This window comes from Octodon degus, unplaced genomic scaffold (genome assembly GCF_000260255.1).
Source record: "Octodon degus isolate 3935 unplaced genomic scaffold, OctDeg1.0 scaffold00117, whole genome shotgun sequence".
NCBI classification, from domain to species: Eukaryota; Metazoa; Chordata; class Mammalia; order Rodentia; family Octodontidae; genus Octodon; species Octodon degus.
Window position 1 is genome coordinate 5,134,063 of NW_004524693.1, and position 13,671 is coordinate 5,147,733.

General features: G+C 39.5%; 1 protein-coding gene across 5 annotated transcripts in view; it reads left to right on the forward strand.

Annotated features, from left to right (window-relative positions):
- The window catches only part of Amot (angiomotin), an 80,283-nt gene that overhangs the window by 24,775 nt on the left and 41,837 nt on the right, over positions 1–13,671 (forward strand). For all 5 annotated transcript variants that reach the window (XM_023699886.1, XM_023699885.1, XM_023699888.1 and 2 more), the window contains 3 exons: positions 2,101–2,599; positions 6,722–6,866; positions 7,985–8,077. In XM_023699886.1, the coding sequence (XP_023555654.1) occupies positions 2,101–2,599; positions 6,722–6,866; positions 7,985–8,077 (737 nt within the window). The remainder of the gene's footprint in view (positions 1–2,100; positions 2,600–6,721; positions 6,867–7,984; positions 8,078–13,671) is intronic.

Genomic DNA, 13,671 nt, shown 5'->3' on the forward strand with positions numbered 1-13,671 from the left:
TTAGGTTACTGAATATCCTGAAACTTAGTGTAGTGATTTTTCCTTATTTAACCTGTTTAACAACTTTTTAGACTGAAGACCAAGGTGTGCAGATCAGACTTACCACCTACCATGCAGCCTTACCATCTTTATTTTTTTGTATGGCTTTGTGCACCTTGTATACAGAGCCCCGATGTCTATGCTTTTAGAGTATACCTTATTTATATACTTCATTTATACAATACTGTAATTTTTACTGTTGCTGTATAGTATGGTACTGTAGTTTTATGTTCTATATATATTATAGTATTATATGTAAGAGTTATGCAAATAAAAGCAAAGTCATCAAGTTGGAGTTTCCTTTGGGCATTTCTTTGTTCAGAATACTAACAACCTAGTTAAACAAGGAATGTCTATATTAGCAAGTATTTGCAATGATTTTGTAACTGTGAAGAGCCATTATAGTAAGGAGCTTTGGTAGGGACAATAATGATAACTGGAGTGTGGGGAGAGGCATGTGCTTTAGCATCTGGAATGCCTATTAAAAGTTAATTGCTTCTGGTGATTTGTCCCAGTTCCACCATGAAATTTATACAAAGTAGCACAAAGGGTATACCATAAGTAACATGATAACAAGGTCACCCTGTCTCACTGGGAGATAGATAAGAGACTGTAATTATTATTGAGCTAAATATGTGAAGACCCCAGTATTTTGCAATTCATTTGCAGCCTTAGGAAAGAAACAGGGTCTTACAGCTTAAGTAATTTGAAAGGTTACACAAATAGTAAGTAGTGAAAGTGGTGTCCAAACTTTCCCTATTGGGATCTAAATCCCATATTCTTAGCCATCTGCCCTCTTTGCATTGACAAATATCAAGTGTAGGACAAGTATCCACAGGATTTAGGAGCATATTGGAGTAGTTGGGTGTGGGCTGAGAGGAAAGTGAGCAAGCTTTCTGTCTTCAGTGTGCACCAACAGATATGCTTACTGGTATGGTAGTGATGATAGTGGAAAGTGATCCTTCCACATACTCTATTTCCCTTACTGGCTAATATGCATTATATACAAATTATTTATACCCAGATATTAATATTTTGTATGTAGTATCTAGATACAAAGGAAAGGAGAGCCATATTAATCGAAGTTCTGGAGTTCTCTGTGGAACTTTGTATAAGCAATAGGCTAGTGTTCTGAATAATAGTGCATGGAAACCAGTGCATTAACTCATGCTAATACTCAGCAAATCAGTTCCTTTCTCTGGATCTTGACTTCTTGTGCAGTGATGTTGTTGGGTGACATAATTTCTCTAAGGCCTTTCCAGTCATTACATTTATGATGCAGTACTTCTAAAATAGGATGTGTTGTTGCTTATTACTTCCTCCCAGTTTTGGTATTGTTACTACTAATGGACACCATTAAATTATCAGTAAGACAATGAATGATTATTATTTTATGGGATTTCTTCTGATAGTACTGAAGAATACTGGATTCTATATCCCTGGCCATTTAATTTATTTATTATTTTTATTTTGAGATAGTGTCTTACGAAGTTGCCAGGCTGGACTTGAACTTCCAGGCCTCCTGTCTTAGCCTCCTGAGTATTTTTGATATATTTAATGTTTTTAAATGAACATAGGGCTTTTCAAAGGCAGTTTCAGATAGGAAGTTAAAGGTAGTTTTGATGACTTTTTTTTTTAGCCTCTGGATAAGTGAAACACATATTCTAAATTTGAAATCTTTATGTTTGATGGACCACATACATAATGTTATTTCCAATATTAGATTTTGTTTAAGATAATGACATGAAAATTACCTTATAAAAGAATTACTTAAAATACTCACATATGAGCAATGAATGTAGATGCACACATCCTTTGGGTTTTCTTTTGGTTTGGAAGTCGTTTGGTTCAAACACCCATGGAATCCCACCCTCTGTCAGACAGTGATGGGAGGTTGAATGCGAAAGAACTGTAGAGAACTTTGTAGGTATCTTGTGGTGTGCCTCTGCCTGCTTATGTGGCAGGTACCCTGGGGACAGCAAAAGCCTCTTCATGTCACTTTCTTGTTTGACAGTGCATCAGGAGAGAACCTAACCAGAGCCTGCCCTTCATGTTTTCCAGGCCAACACAGGACATCACACTGACATTGTCAGCCAGGAGCTCTCAACCTCACAGCCCAACTTCTTCTCTGACATCTGGGGGTTCCTTGACCCTGCTGCAGTCTCCACCATCTACTAGATTGTCTCCTGCCCAGCATCCTTTGGTTCCAAACCAGGGGGACCACTCAGCTCACCTACCTAGGCCCCAGCAACATTTTCTTCCTAATCAGGCTCACCAGGGGGATCATTACCGTCTCTCCCAACCAGGCCTGAGTCAGCAGGTACAGCAGCAGCCCCAGCAACAGCAGCATCACCACCACCACCCACAGCAGCAACAGCCAGGAGAAGCCTATTCAGCTATGCCTCGGACCCAGCAATCTGCTTCTTACCAACCAATGGCTGCTGATCCCTTTGCCATTGTCTCCAGAGCCCAGCAGATGGTTGAGATCCTCTCAGATGAGAACCGAAACTTGCGTCAGGAGTTGGAAGGATGCTATGAGAAGGTGGCAAGACTGCAGAAAGTGAGCCTTTTGGAGGACTTTGAGTTCTCCTTAAAATCTTACTAGTGGGACTTAATCTCCACATAACAGTTTCCAGTTGTGGGTGGCTGTATTACAAACAGGCAGGTCTTCAGGGTTTCTCTGTCAGAAGCTGAATATGGTTAAACCTTTAGAAAAAAATCTGCTTGTCTCTCCAGGAGAAGTAGTAATTTTACATTTATACTAAGACAAAAAAAATTATTAATTTTCTGGATACTGTAGTTCTTAAGAAAATATAATTGATCTAGAATTCCAAAAGGAGCAGGCATACCTCTTCATAAGTTTAAGAATACTCGTGATGCCTATGTCAGTGATGCACCTGCCAGCATTTAAAGGCATTTTGTCTGAATTATATTTTCCCAGTATGAATGTGAAAATAAAACATAAAACCATAGTTCATAGTTCTAGAGAAATCCCATCAGCTGCAGTTAAAGCCTGCCTTGCCTTGTTCTGGGAAAAGATGAGCGTTTCCTTCCTACTGGGAGTTCTACTAATTTTTTCAGCACTTTTCCCCTTCCCCCTTTTTGCTTTGGTCCTTTTGCACAGCTCAGATTCAACATCTGCTCTTTTTCTCTGGTGTGTGTGAGGAGGGGCAGGAAGAGCTTAGCATCACAGCTGTGTAACAGGTGACAGCCCTGAGCTAAGGAAGTAGAAAAAGAAGTGTGTGTCCCAGTTCACATTCTTCCCCCAGCCCCTCCTGTCTTCTGCAGCTGAGATTTTGCCTCTTGAATGCCCCAAGCTAAGAATGTTAGTGGCTGTTTGGTGAATAGGGCTATGGCTTTGGTAGCAACTTTGCAGCTTTTGTCATGGTTGAATTTGTGTGGCATGCTAACTTTATGCTGTGAGTATTGTTCAGGGAGGTGAAGCTGAAGGTGTGGGAGGCAGGGACAGTTCCTTGTTCTGTTTACTACTTTTGTCCTCAGGAGACACTACAAGTAGAAATTTCAGAATGAGACTTAGAATTTGCAAGCACCTGATCCCAATCCTAGGGAGTAAGGGGTTTATTCTCACCTAATTATTTTCATGTAGCAAAAAATCTACCCCAACTTCAACTTTCCCAAATCTGTATGGGGGCTGTCAAGGTGAAAAAAGAGCTCTTTGTATCTAGATTCACCCCATTTTTATATTTTCTCCTTCCTCTCATGTTAACTATGCCCCACATCACATTGGTGCAGTTAATTAATTCTATCTATACATTAGAAGTCCAGTTTGGCTGATTAGGTTAACTCTTAAAAATCCCTCTGGAGGGGCCAGGGAGATGGCTCAGTGGACTAAGCACTTCCCTGGCAAGTGCAAGGGCCTGAGTTCAATCCCTGGTTCCGCCAAAAAAAAAAAAAAAAAAGATTAAAAATCCCTCTGGAAACTTTATTCAGTGTGGTCCCTGGCCCATCTTTGATGCAGTCACTGAAGAATGAGCACAAATCTTCTGTAGGACCTCTTTTCCAAAGAATCCCTGGTGATTTGGGTGTGGGGGGCTATGGCAAGAACAACAGAATAAGATTTTGTATAAGTCTTTGTTGTTGCTTGTTCTCCTGGATGTGAAATGATGGTACAAATAAGTGTAGTTGGTACATGCTGAGTGGCAGTAATAGAGGACAAGCCAATGGTGGAGGATAGGGAGAAGAGGGAAAATGGAAGCTCATAGTATAATAAAGAGCGAGAGTAGGTCTGGAAACCTACCACTACCCTCTCTCTCTCCTGCCCTATCTTCAGCCAAACCGAGTCAGAGGCTCTGCACTGTCTTAGTCACTTTCTTGTTGCTGACATATAGTACCCAACACGTCCACCTCAAAGGAGGAGATGTTATTTTGGTGCAGAGTTTCAGCCAGTCTGCTCATGTCATTGTAGCCAGAAAGCAGTAAGAAAAGAGAGGAGCCCAGGAGGGAGACCACCCCTTCCATATCACGTTTCCAGTGATCCCCTCTATCCAGGCCCCAAGTCCTAATAGCAATTGAGCTGTAGTGACTCTGTGATGCAATCACCTTCCCAGAGTCCCGACTCTGAGCTCATGGAGCTTTGGGGAGACATTGCACATCCAAACCACAGCATGCCCGTCTGTGAGTTCTTTCTTCACAGAAGCTTTGCAGGCAGATGTGTGACTGTTTTGCCCCTTTGAAGGGTGCAGTACCTCCACAGGGGCCAGGAGAAGGATTATTATCAAATGTTGCAGCAATATTCTGAATACCTTGAGTTAAGGCCCTGCCTTCCAGGTGGGGCATTCTGTGGGGAATGCTGCTCATGTCATCGTAACCAGGGAAGAATCACTTCCTCCCTCAAGGCTGCCCAGAGTAGACCAACACCAGGCCTGCTGTTTCAAATGAAAATGTTTATTTTCTCTGCCCAGCACTTGAATTTCATGAAAAAAACTTCATCAAGCACAGGCCTTCCAGCTCTTGTCTAAATGCCATTCGCCAGTTTTCACCTTCTGTGCTGCTATCTTGGTGCCATCTGGAAGGAGAAAAGCACTTTCAAGTCTGCTCTTTTCAGTGGTATAGGCCTCTTTGTTTCTACGCAGTCCTGTCTCAGGCAGGATTTGAGAGATGGAGGCGGGTTCAGTCTGCATTGTCTGGTAACCCTACCTTTCCCCCGACTTTCCCACTGGGCCTGATATTTCTCTTAATAAAGTGCCCTGAGCTTTCTTAAGGAGGATAGTGGAAAGCTGAGAAGGACTGAAGAATGGTTGTAGGCCATGGGGTTTGTTTGTATTATACAAATTATATGCAAATAATCTCTGTGGTTATCACATGTGTGGTGAAGCTATACTGGTTACAGAAAGACTCTGGAGTCTAATTTCTTGTTTTCTTCCTGATTCTGGTTGATTTGGGACAAGATCCCTTGTCTTTGGTGTTTTTTTTTTTCTTTTTACATTTTACAAAATTTGCAGGGGTGTCTACAAATAAAACAACTCCAGTAATGAATTTCTGTTAAAAATTCTGTACTGGTTTCCCATTGACTGAGGGATGAAGTTCAAGTGCCTGGCATTAAAACCCTTTTATGATCTGAGTCTAATCTATCTTTGTAGCCATATCTTTCCAACTTCCCTCTATGCACCCCACAATGTCCAGCCAAATGAGACTACTGGTCATTCTGGGAATGCATTTGCTCACTCAGAATAGAATACCCTTCCCCTCACCTCTGCCCATTGAAATATGACCCAGCTGTCAGGATCTGACTCTGAATGCCATCTCCTCCCTGAAATTGTTCTTCTCTTCCCTCCCCCAACTAGGAATGACAGCTTCCTTCTCTACACTTTATAGCATTACTCCTTTTCTTAAAGCTCTATCTTGCCCTGTAATCTTTAAGTAGACTAAATTGAAAGTTCCTTGAGGGCAATGACAATGTTCTCATTCATACATAAACTGTGCATTATGCTTTAACAAGTTCTTATAATTGCTTGCCCCTTCAAATGTTTGCTAAATTGAATCAAACTATATACTACATGAGGCGAAGCTTTGGGTTTTTAAGGATTGTCTCTGCTGCTGACTTACTCTTAAGAAAATCAGCTTAACTTTTCTCTTTGCTGAAGTGGGGTATCTTTGCCTAGACAGGTTATCAATACAAATACAAATAAGCATGGGTGGGGCCAGGGAGATGGCTCAGTAGAATAAGCGCTTCCCTGCCAAGTGTAAGGGTCTGAGTTCAATCCCTGGTTCTGCAAAAAAAAAAAAAAAAAAAAAAGCATGTAAAAAACTTTTAGCTACTCTGAATTAAAGATATCTATGTACTGTATGTGTTGTTATTATCAAAGCTAAGACATTTTTCAGAAATTAAAATAATTTGTAATCCTATTTATGAAGTATATTTTCTATTTGTAAATGTATTTTGTCTTGCTACCTACTCTGAAGGCAGAAATTGCATATGTTTGTGTAGCTATACATATGTGCGATACATTCTGAAATCAGAAATCTTAATGAAACAGTGAGTTGCCTAGAGAGCTACAGTTGAACTTGGGAAGTCTTACTTGAAACTTTTCCGACAGTGTTAGGGTTGCTTCATGTGTGAGTCCTAGGAGAAACTGTCACTGAGGTCTTTCATATATGGTTTCAGAACATCTTCCTTATCCACCTCCTCCCATGACCACCACATTTCCTTTTTTATCTTAAGGTGGAGACAGAAATCCAGCGGGTCTCAGAAGCATATGAGAACCTAGTGAAGTCATCCTCCAAAAGAGAGGCTCTGGAAAAGGCCATGAGGAACAAGCTGGAGGGTGAGATTCGGAGGATGCATGACTTCAACAGGGATCTGAGAGGTGAGGGGACTAATTGACTTATCTTTGTATTTCCAGGTAGCAGCAAGTAAGTGACAGAGAGGGACCTAGGAAAACCAGATCAGGCTCTTTGAGGTTATTCAACTCATTGCAATTAGTAAATTTTGGGAACTATTTTTGCGTGTGTGTGTGTGTGTGTGTGTGTGTGTGTATGTGTGTGGTATGTACGTGTGTGTGTGAGAGAGACAGGGAGACAGAGACAGAGAGAGAGACAGAAAGAGAGACAGAGAGGGGCAGAGAGAAAGAGAGACAGAGAGGGGCAGAGAGAGACAGACAGACAATAATATGTGGTCTCTCTTCTTTTTTGGTACTGGGGACAGAAATCAGGACCTTACACCTGCCAGGCAGGCACTTATGCCCTTGAGCAATCTCCCATGTAATATGTGGTCTTAAGCTTACTTAATCTAAGTTGGGAGACATGTCTGATTGACCTTGCAGCCAGTTTATGAGGCAAAATCCTTGCTGGGATTCCCTTCCAACCCTACCGATGTAGACTTTTTTCCTTTATATGCTTGGTGGAGGCATGTCTTCAGACTGTGGAAACCTAAAATAGTAATTCACTCTATTATTTCCAGGGTCCACTCCCTCTTTCATTTTTATTTTCACGTGATAATATTGGAGATGCTGGAAAATGCTTCTAGTTTAAACTATCATTACCTTCAAATTGATCTTGGAGATGTTATTTTCTGTCTTTGGGTTTTCGTTATCTGTAAAATTGGAGCTCAACTAGATGTTGCCATGGTCTGTTTCTAGCTTTGACGTTACATGACTTTAAAGATTTCATAATAAATGTGATCTCCTTCCCCTTTGTTGGTGAAAGATAGCTTTATCAATTCATGTGTAAATTATTTCATTGACATTCAGAATTCTCCAATTAGATTTTGGCAATAAGGAGTGAAAATGTTAGATGCCTGCCCCCTTCTTCCTTGGCATGGTCTAGTATTTCTTTGGAATCCACATTTGCAAACGTGTATTTGTCACCCATTTCTGTTTAACTAGAAGATGCAGGATTGTTTTGATGAAACTCAGTACTAGAGAACAAACAACATGCACCTTAAAGTTGTTTTTAGGGCTTGGCTAATTGTCCCCAAATTCCGCAGAGCGTCTAGAGACTGCCAATAAGCAACTTGCGGAGAAGGAGTATGAGGGGTCAGAGGATACCAGGAAGACTATCTCTCAGCTCTTTGCAAAAAGTAAGTCTGAAAACTTCAGAAACAGGTATGAATGTGGATGGGAGTGGGGCATGTAAACAGGTTCCCCTGTTCTCTGCAGCTTTCTAGAACAAACAGAACATAGCGAATGTAATCTAGGGCTCCTTTTTGTTGTGCAAGCATGAAATGGGAAATGTTCAGTTCTTTTTTTATTTGGGCCAAGAAAACTGTTTGCCACAACATCTAGTGACATCAAATGACTCCCTTTGTATTCAACCAGAGAACTTCCTTAGAATCTCTGCTGTTGGCATAGTTAGCAGAAGAAGTAACCTTAGTGAACTAGGGGTTCTTTCATGTAGAAATGATTTTCTTAGAAGGTGCTATGTGCTGAGTCTGATAAGAGATGGGATGAACCCACAGGATTATTAGTGTTTGGAATAACTCACCCACATGTGGGCCGTCTATAGTTAAAGACTTAGTATTTTATCATCTCATTCCACATTGGTAGATGGCAAGGGGAACTGGGTCGGGGAGGCACTATGATGCTTTCAACTAGTAAGGATGGCAGGGCAGAGTTATGACTTCCTCATAATAGTGTTTCCTTTGTCTGGAAATACTCCGAGGATGGTGATAATGAATTAATCTTCTTTATTTGTCCCTAATGAACTCTACCCACCTAGACAATGTCTAATTTTTTCCAACTGACATAATAAATGCAGCAATAAAATTTTTATAGTAAATTGAGTCCACAGAGAGAATAAGTTGGGGAAAACAGATGAACTATCCTCACTTCTGCAGAAGCCTGAATTTGGTATCCTCTACTCCCAGCTTCCTCCTTGTGGTTCCCATTTTCATGGTAGGTGGGTACTTGTCAGTCTCTTCCATTTCTGCTGGGCCTCCCAATGACCCTTTCAAGTCATTCCATGAAGCTTCCAGTCAGCTTTTACAAGGTTGTTTAATCCTTATTTACAATATTACCCTCCCTGCCTGAGTTGCTCTGTTGTGCTCTGCTTTGAGAACAGAATTTTTCTTGCCCCCCCTTGTTTCTTTGTCAATAGTCTTAGAGCAAGGAATGTTGTTTTTCTGGTGTCATCAGTGCCTACTGTGATTTGTAAAGTTGCTTTTGTGGTGTTTCAGTTACCCTAGAAGCTTGTTTGGTGGCAGAAAGGGGTGGCAGCCTCCCAGAACAAAACATGGATTCATGCCCCAGACCTGTTAAGTTTGTACTTTTCTCTGTACAGAGATGGCATTTCAGGTGTTCTCAGAACTCTGCTATGGGTTTAAAAATGTTGTAATTTAATAGATGAAACTATTTTAACAGCAAGATTAAAGATTATAAAATAGCTCTAGAACTAGAGAAGAGAGCATGGCTCTTGGCAGTGCCCCCACACCATTTTTTATTTTTTTGCTTATGGACATTGAAAAGGCCCTGGTTGGTTGGAACTGTGATAGGAGTAAAGAAAGCCCTTCTGGAAAGCTTCCATGGGTAGTATGCTCCAGGTAGGTCAGACACTAAACCAACTCAATTCAGAAGGCAGACAGGTGTAGTAGAAAGAGTACAGAATATGTTTGGCTTAAATGTGGACTCTTTTTACTTAGCATTTGTGGAACTTCATTCAAGTTAGTCATGATCTCTTTTTTTTTGCTTTTATTTTTTTCCATAATTTTATTGAGAAACAGATAGCAATGAGACAGTTTAGTCATGATCTCTAAGTCTGTTTCCTCCTATTCAAAGTAAAGAAGAAAATAATACCTGGCCGGAATGACTATTCTGAAAATTATATTAGTAAAATACCTCATAAGTGATAGTGTTTGACAAATGTTCAGGGTTCAAGGATGACCCTCAAGAGGAAATAATGATGCCATCTTTCTCCCTCGTGGAGTAGGATATAGGTTTACTGATTTACATCAGAGAAAATAATTATAGGATGGATCAGTGAGACATTAGAAGGGTTTACTAGACAGAATTAAATAATTACATACTCAGAATAGAGCATAGGATCTCAAGAGACGGATGCATTTTGTTCTGGGACTGCCAGTTTTTCTATGGTCTTGGGAAGTTCTCGAGATGGGAATCTAGGATGTGTATCCTTACTGTCTAACTGGCCACCTCTTGGTAAGCTAGGTCAGAATGTGAATCACTTCTATGTGTTTGATATTTAGAGACATGCTACCTACTTTAGTAGGGCTGCTTCGTTGAAGATGGAAGTCTGGTAGGAAAAGCATAGGTTCAATTTATAGGCTTTTCTTTTTTTGAGACAGGGTCTTCTTATGTACTTCAAGCTGGACCTGAACTCACTATGTAGCCCAGGCTTGCTTGAAAGTCACAGTGATCATTCTCCCTCAACCTTCTGAGGGATGGGATGGCACACTTGTGCCATCACACCCAGTAATTTATTGTATTTTTAAGACATTTTTCTGAAGTATGTTTCCCTAAAGGTAAAAAGGCATTTTAACCTCCTGTAAGTTTGTGTCCGGAAGCTGTAGGTTTTCCAAAAAGCACGATTTTAAAATTATGGCCTTCCTTAATTCCTTCCTATCTTTATTTCTTCAATTTACCTCATTTTCTGAGTCTTTGATTCCTTATTCTCTCTTTTTTTCAGTATTGAATATTGAACCCTGGAGGTTTGCACTGAGCTAGCATCTCCCCTGGCCCATCCTTTTATTGCTTTTTGAAAAGCTTTGCTAAGTCAGAGTACCTCATGCTTGGCTGAAATTTGTGATTCTTTCACCTCAGCCTCCAAGAAGGCTGGGATTATAGGCATGCAGCACCATGCCCAGTTGTTTCCTTATGCTTAAGGGATTCTGGAGGTCCAAAGTTTGTCTTCTTATGCATACTTCAGGTTGACAAGGAGGCACTGATCCTGTCTACTCAGGGATCAAAACTTTCATCCTGACTGATGTAAAAAGAACATAGCCCAGAAGGTTAAGATTTTTTGTTTGAAGAATCATTATCCTTTGATAGTTTGCAAAAACTTTTCCTTCCAAAGTGTATCTAGTCAAAGAGATATGTATAGAGTCACAGTGGGAAGAAGGGTGAGTTTCTTCTACAGCCTTAAGGTTCAAAATCTCAAGAATAAAAGTTCTTCACTTCCCAATCCAAACCAGAACTACATGTTTGAGTTTCTGATGTGAGTTCTGCCTAGCTAGGAAAGCAAGGGACATAACTCTACATGTCATGGTCCCCAGTAGTTATAATGGAATGCTAGATTAAGAAACACAGGTTTGCTAATTTTGTAGGTCTTTTGAGTATCAATCTTTTCATTCTATTTCATCATGGGAATCCATGACTTGGTCCTCTCTCATCTTTGTTTTTGTTGGTACTAGGGATTGAACTCATGACCTTGTACATGCTAGGCAGGCAGTTTCACCATTGAGCCATCTCCTCAGCCCAATGTTTTCATTCTGAACACTAGTAGAAAGAGTATCACACCTCAATAAAAAGTATATTTTGAAGTGACAGATTCTCTCTAATCATTAATTATGATAATGATGATCATCATCCTCTTTATGATGTAAGTTCCTTTGGTGTTTCATCATGCTTTGTAATTTTTAAAAATCTTTTACTTATTTATTTATTTGGTGTAGGATCTCGCTACCCAGCTCAGATTCATAGTGATCCTCTTGTCTCAGCCTCCCCAGTACTGGGATTATAGGCATGTCACACCATGCCTGGTTTCAGTGGATGGCGCATCTGGGGTTCCAGGGCTGGCATGGCATGCAGTCCTGGGATTAAACTCAGGTCCTTGCACTTGCCAGGCAAGCGCTTAGACCACTGAGCTATCTCCCCAACCCTGTAATTTTTTTTCATTTATATAAATTCATTATCTTATTTGATTCCTAACAAATAATATGTGGTTAAATAAGATAGTATTGTTACCTCTGTTTTAATATCTAGCAGTTTTTATACATTCTTAGAATTGTCATCTTTTCTATTGAAATTACTCATCTATTTTTGGATATTGTCTAATTCTTCATTAAAATCCTTATCATGTTAGTTATAATTGTTTTAAGTTCATCCTCTGAAAATTCCAGCATCGTGAGTCTGATTCTGATGGCTTTCTCTGGCTTTTCAGACTGTTTGTTTTACCTTTTAGCATGTCTTGTCATTGTTTTGTTGTTGTTGTTGAATATCTGACATGATGCATAGCGTAATAGGAACTGTTACATACAAGTATTAGTACTCGTCTCTGATGTGATCGTAAGATAAGTGTGAGAGACAGAACTGTTCTGTAGTCCTATTATTAGTGGACTTGCACTATGGATTTTACAAGTACCTCTCATTTTTCTCCCCACATTAAGGTAATACAAGATAGCCAGAGAGGGTGAAAAGTGAGTATTTCCTTCTCCAATGTGGATGGAATAACTGGGCTGGAATTGAATATTTCCCTTCCCCTCGGCTGGTTATGATATGGGGACAATAATTCAGTAGCTTAGGCTCTAGTTAAGTAATTTCTTTTGAAGGTAAGCCTTGGTAAGAGCAGAGTGCACTGGCATATATCCTAGTGGTTACTTTCCCCCTCCCCTTGCTAATAAAAAAGATGTTTCTCTGATATTAATTATGTGAAACTGATTGAGTTCTTGTAGGTAAAATTTAAAAAAAATGGAAATTCCTCTATGACTGAGGTACTGTGAGAGTTATCACTTCATCAGTCACAATTCAGAATTTCCCAAAAAATGGAAATAAAATAAAAAAAGAATTTCGTACCCCATTAGCAGTTCTGCTGAAATTTTTGCTCATGGATTTATGTTTTTTAAAATCAATTTTATTGGTAGTATTTTGGAATACATAATGATTGCATTCATCATTGGGAATTTGTACATGTACGTAATATATCTTGTTTCCTTTTTCCCTACCCTCCCTTCAACCCTGCTTCTCCTCCTTATTTACAAACATCTTGTTTCTATTTTTGTCTTCCTTTTCTATTTTTTTCCTTTTCTATTCCCTCACTTTCTCCTGCCTCCTCTATTTTTTTCTTCCCATTTAAACATTTTTTCCTGCTTGCAGTATCTATCTTCTATTTTGTTCCTTACTTATATTTTCTATATTCTAAAACAAGAGTAACAGTGGTTATATTTAAATATCTGTGCTGATTTCTTTCACTTAAAATTATGTATCTCAAAGTGCATTCATTTACCTAGAAATGTCTCAAGTTAACCCTTCTTGTATCGTGATGTATAAAGAAACTCCACAACTTCATTATCCATTCATCCATTGATGTGCATATGGGCTGTTTCCAAGATTCAGATATTAAAATATATGCTGCTATAAACGTGGGTGTGCATATATTACTGTGGTATGATGCTTTCATATTTTTTAGGAAAGATACCAAGAAGGGGAACGGCTGGGTTGAATGGAACCTTTACTTTTAGTTTTTTAAGGAAGCCGCACTCTAATTTCCACAGTAGTTTCATAGTCTGCACTCCTACAAACATTGGAAAAGAGCTGCTTTTTCCCCACAGCCTTGCCAGCATTTGTTATTAGCTGATGTTTTTTGATAATAGGCATTCTTTCTAGCATGAGATGGAATCTCAATGTTGTTTTATTATTTTATTATCTGAAGAAAATACAAATTAGTAAAAGAAAATAGAATACAGAACTTCACCAAGCAAATTAAGTAAGTACTGAGATTTTC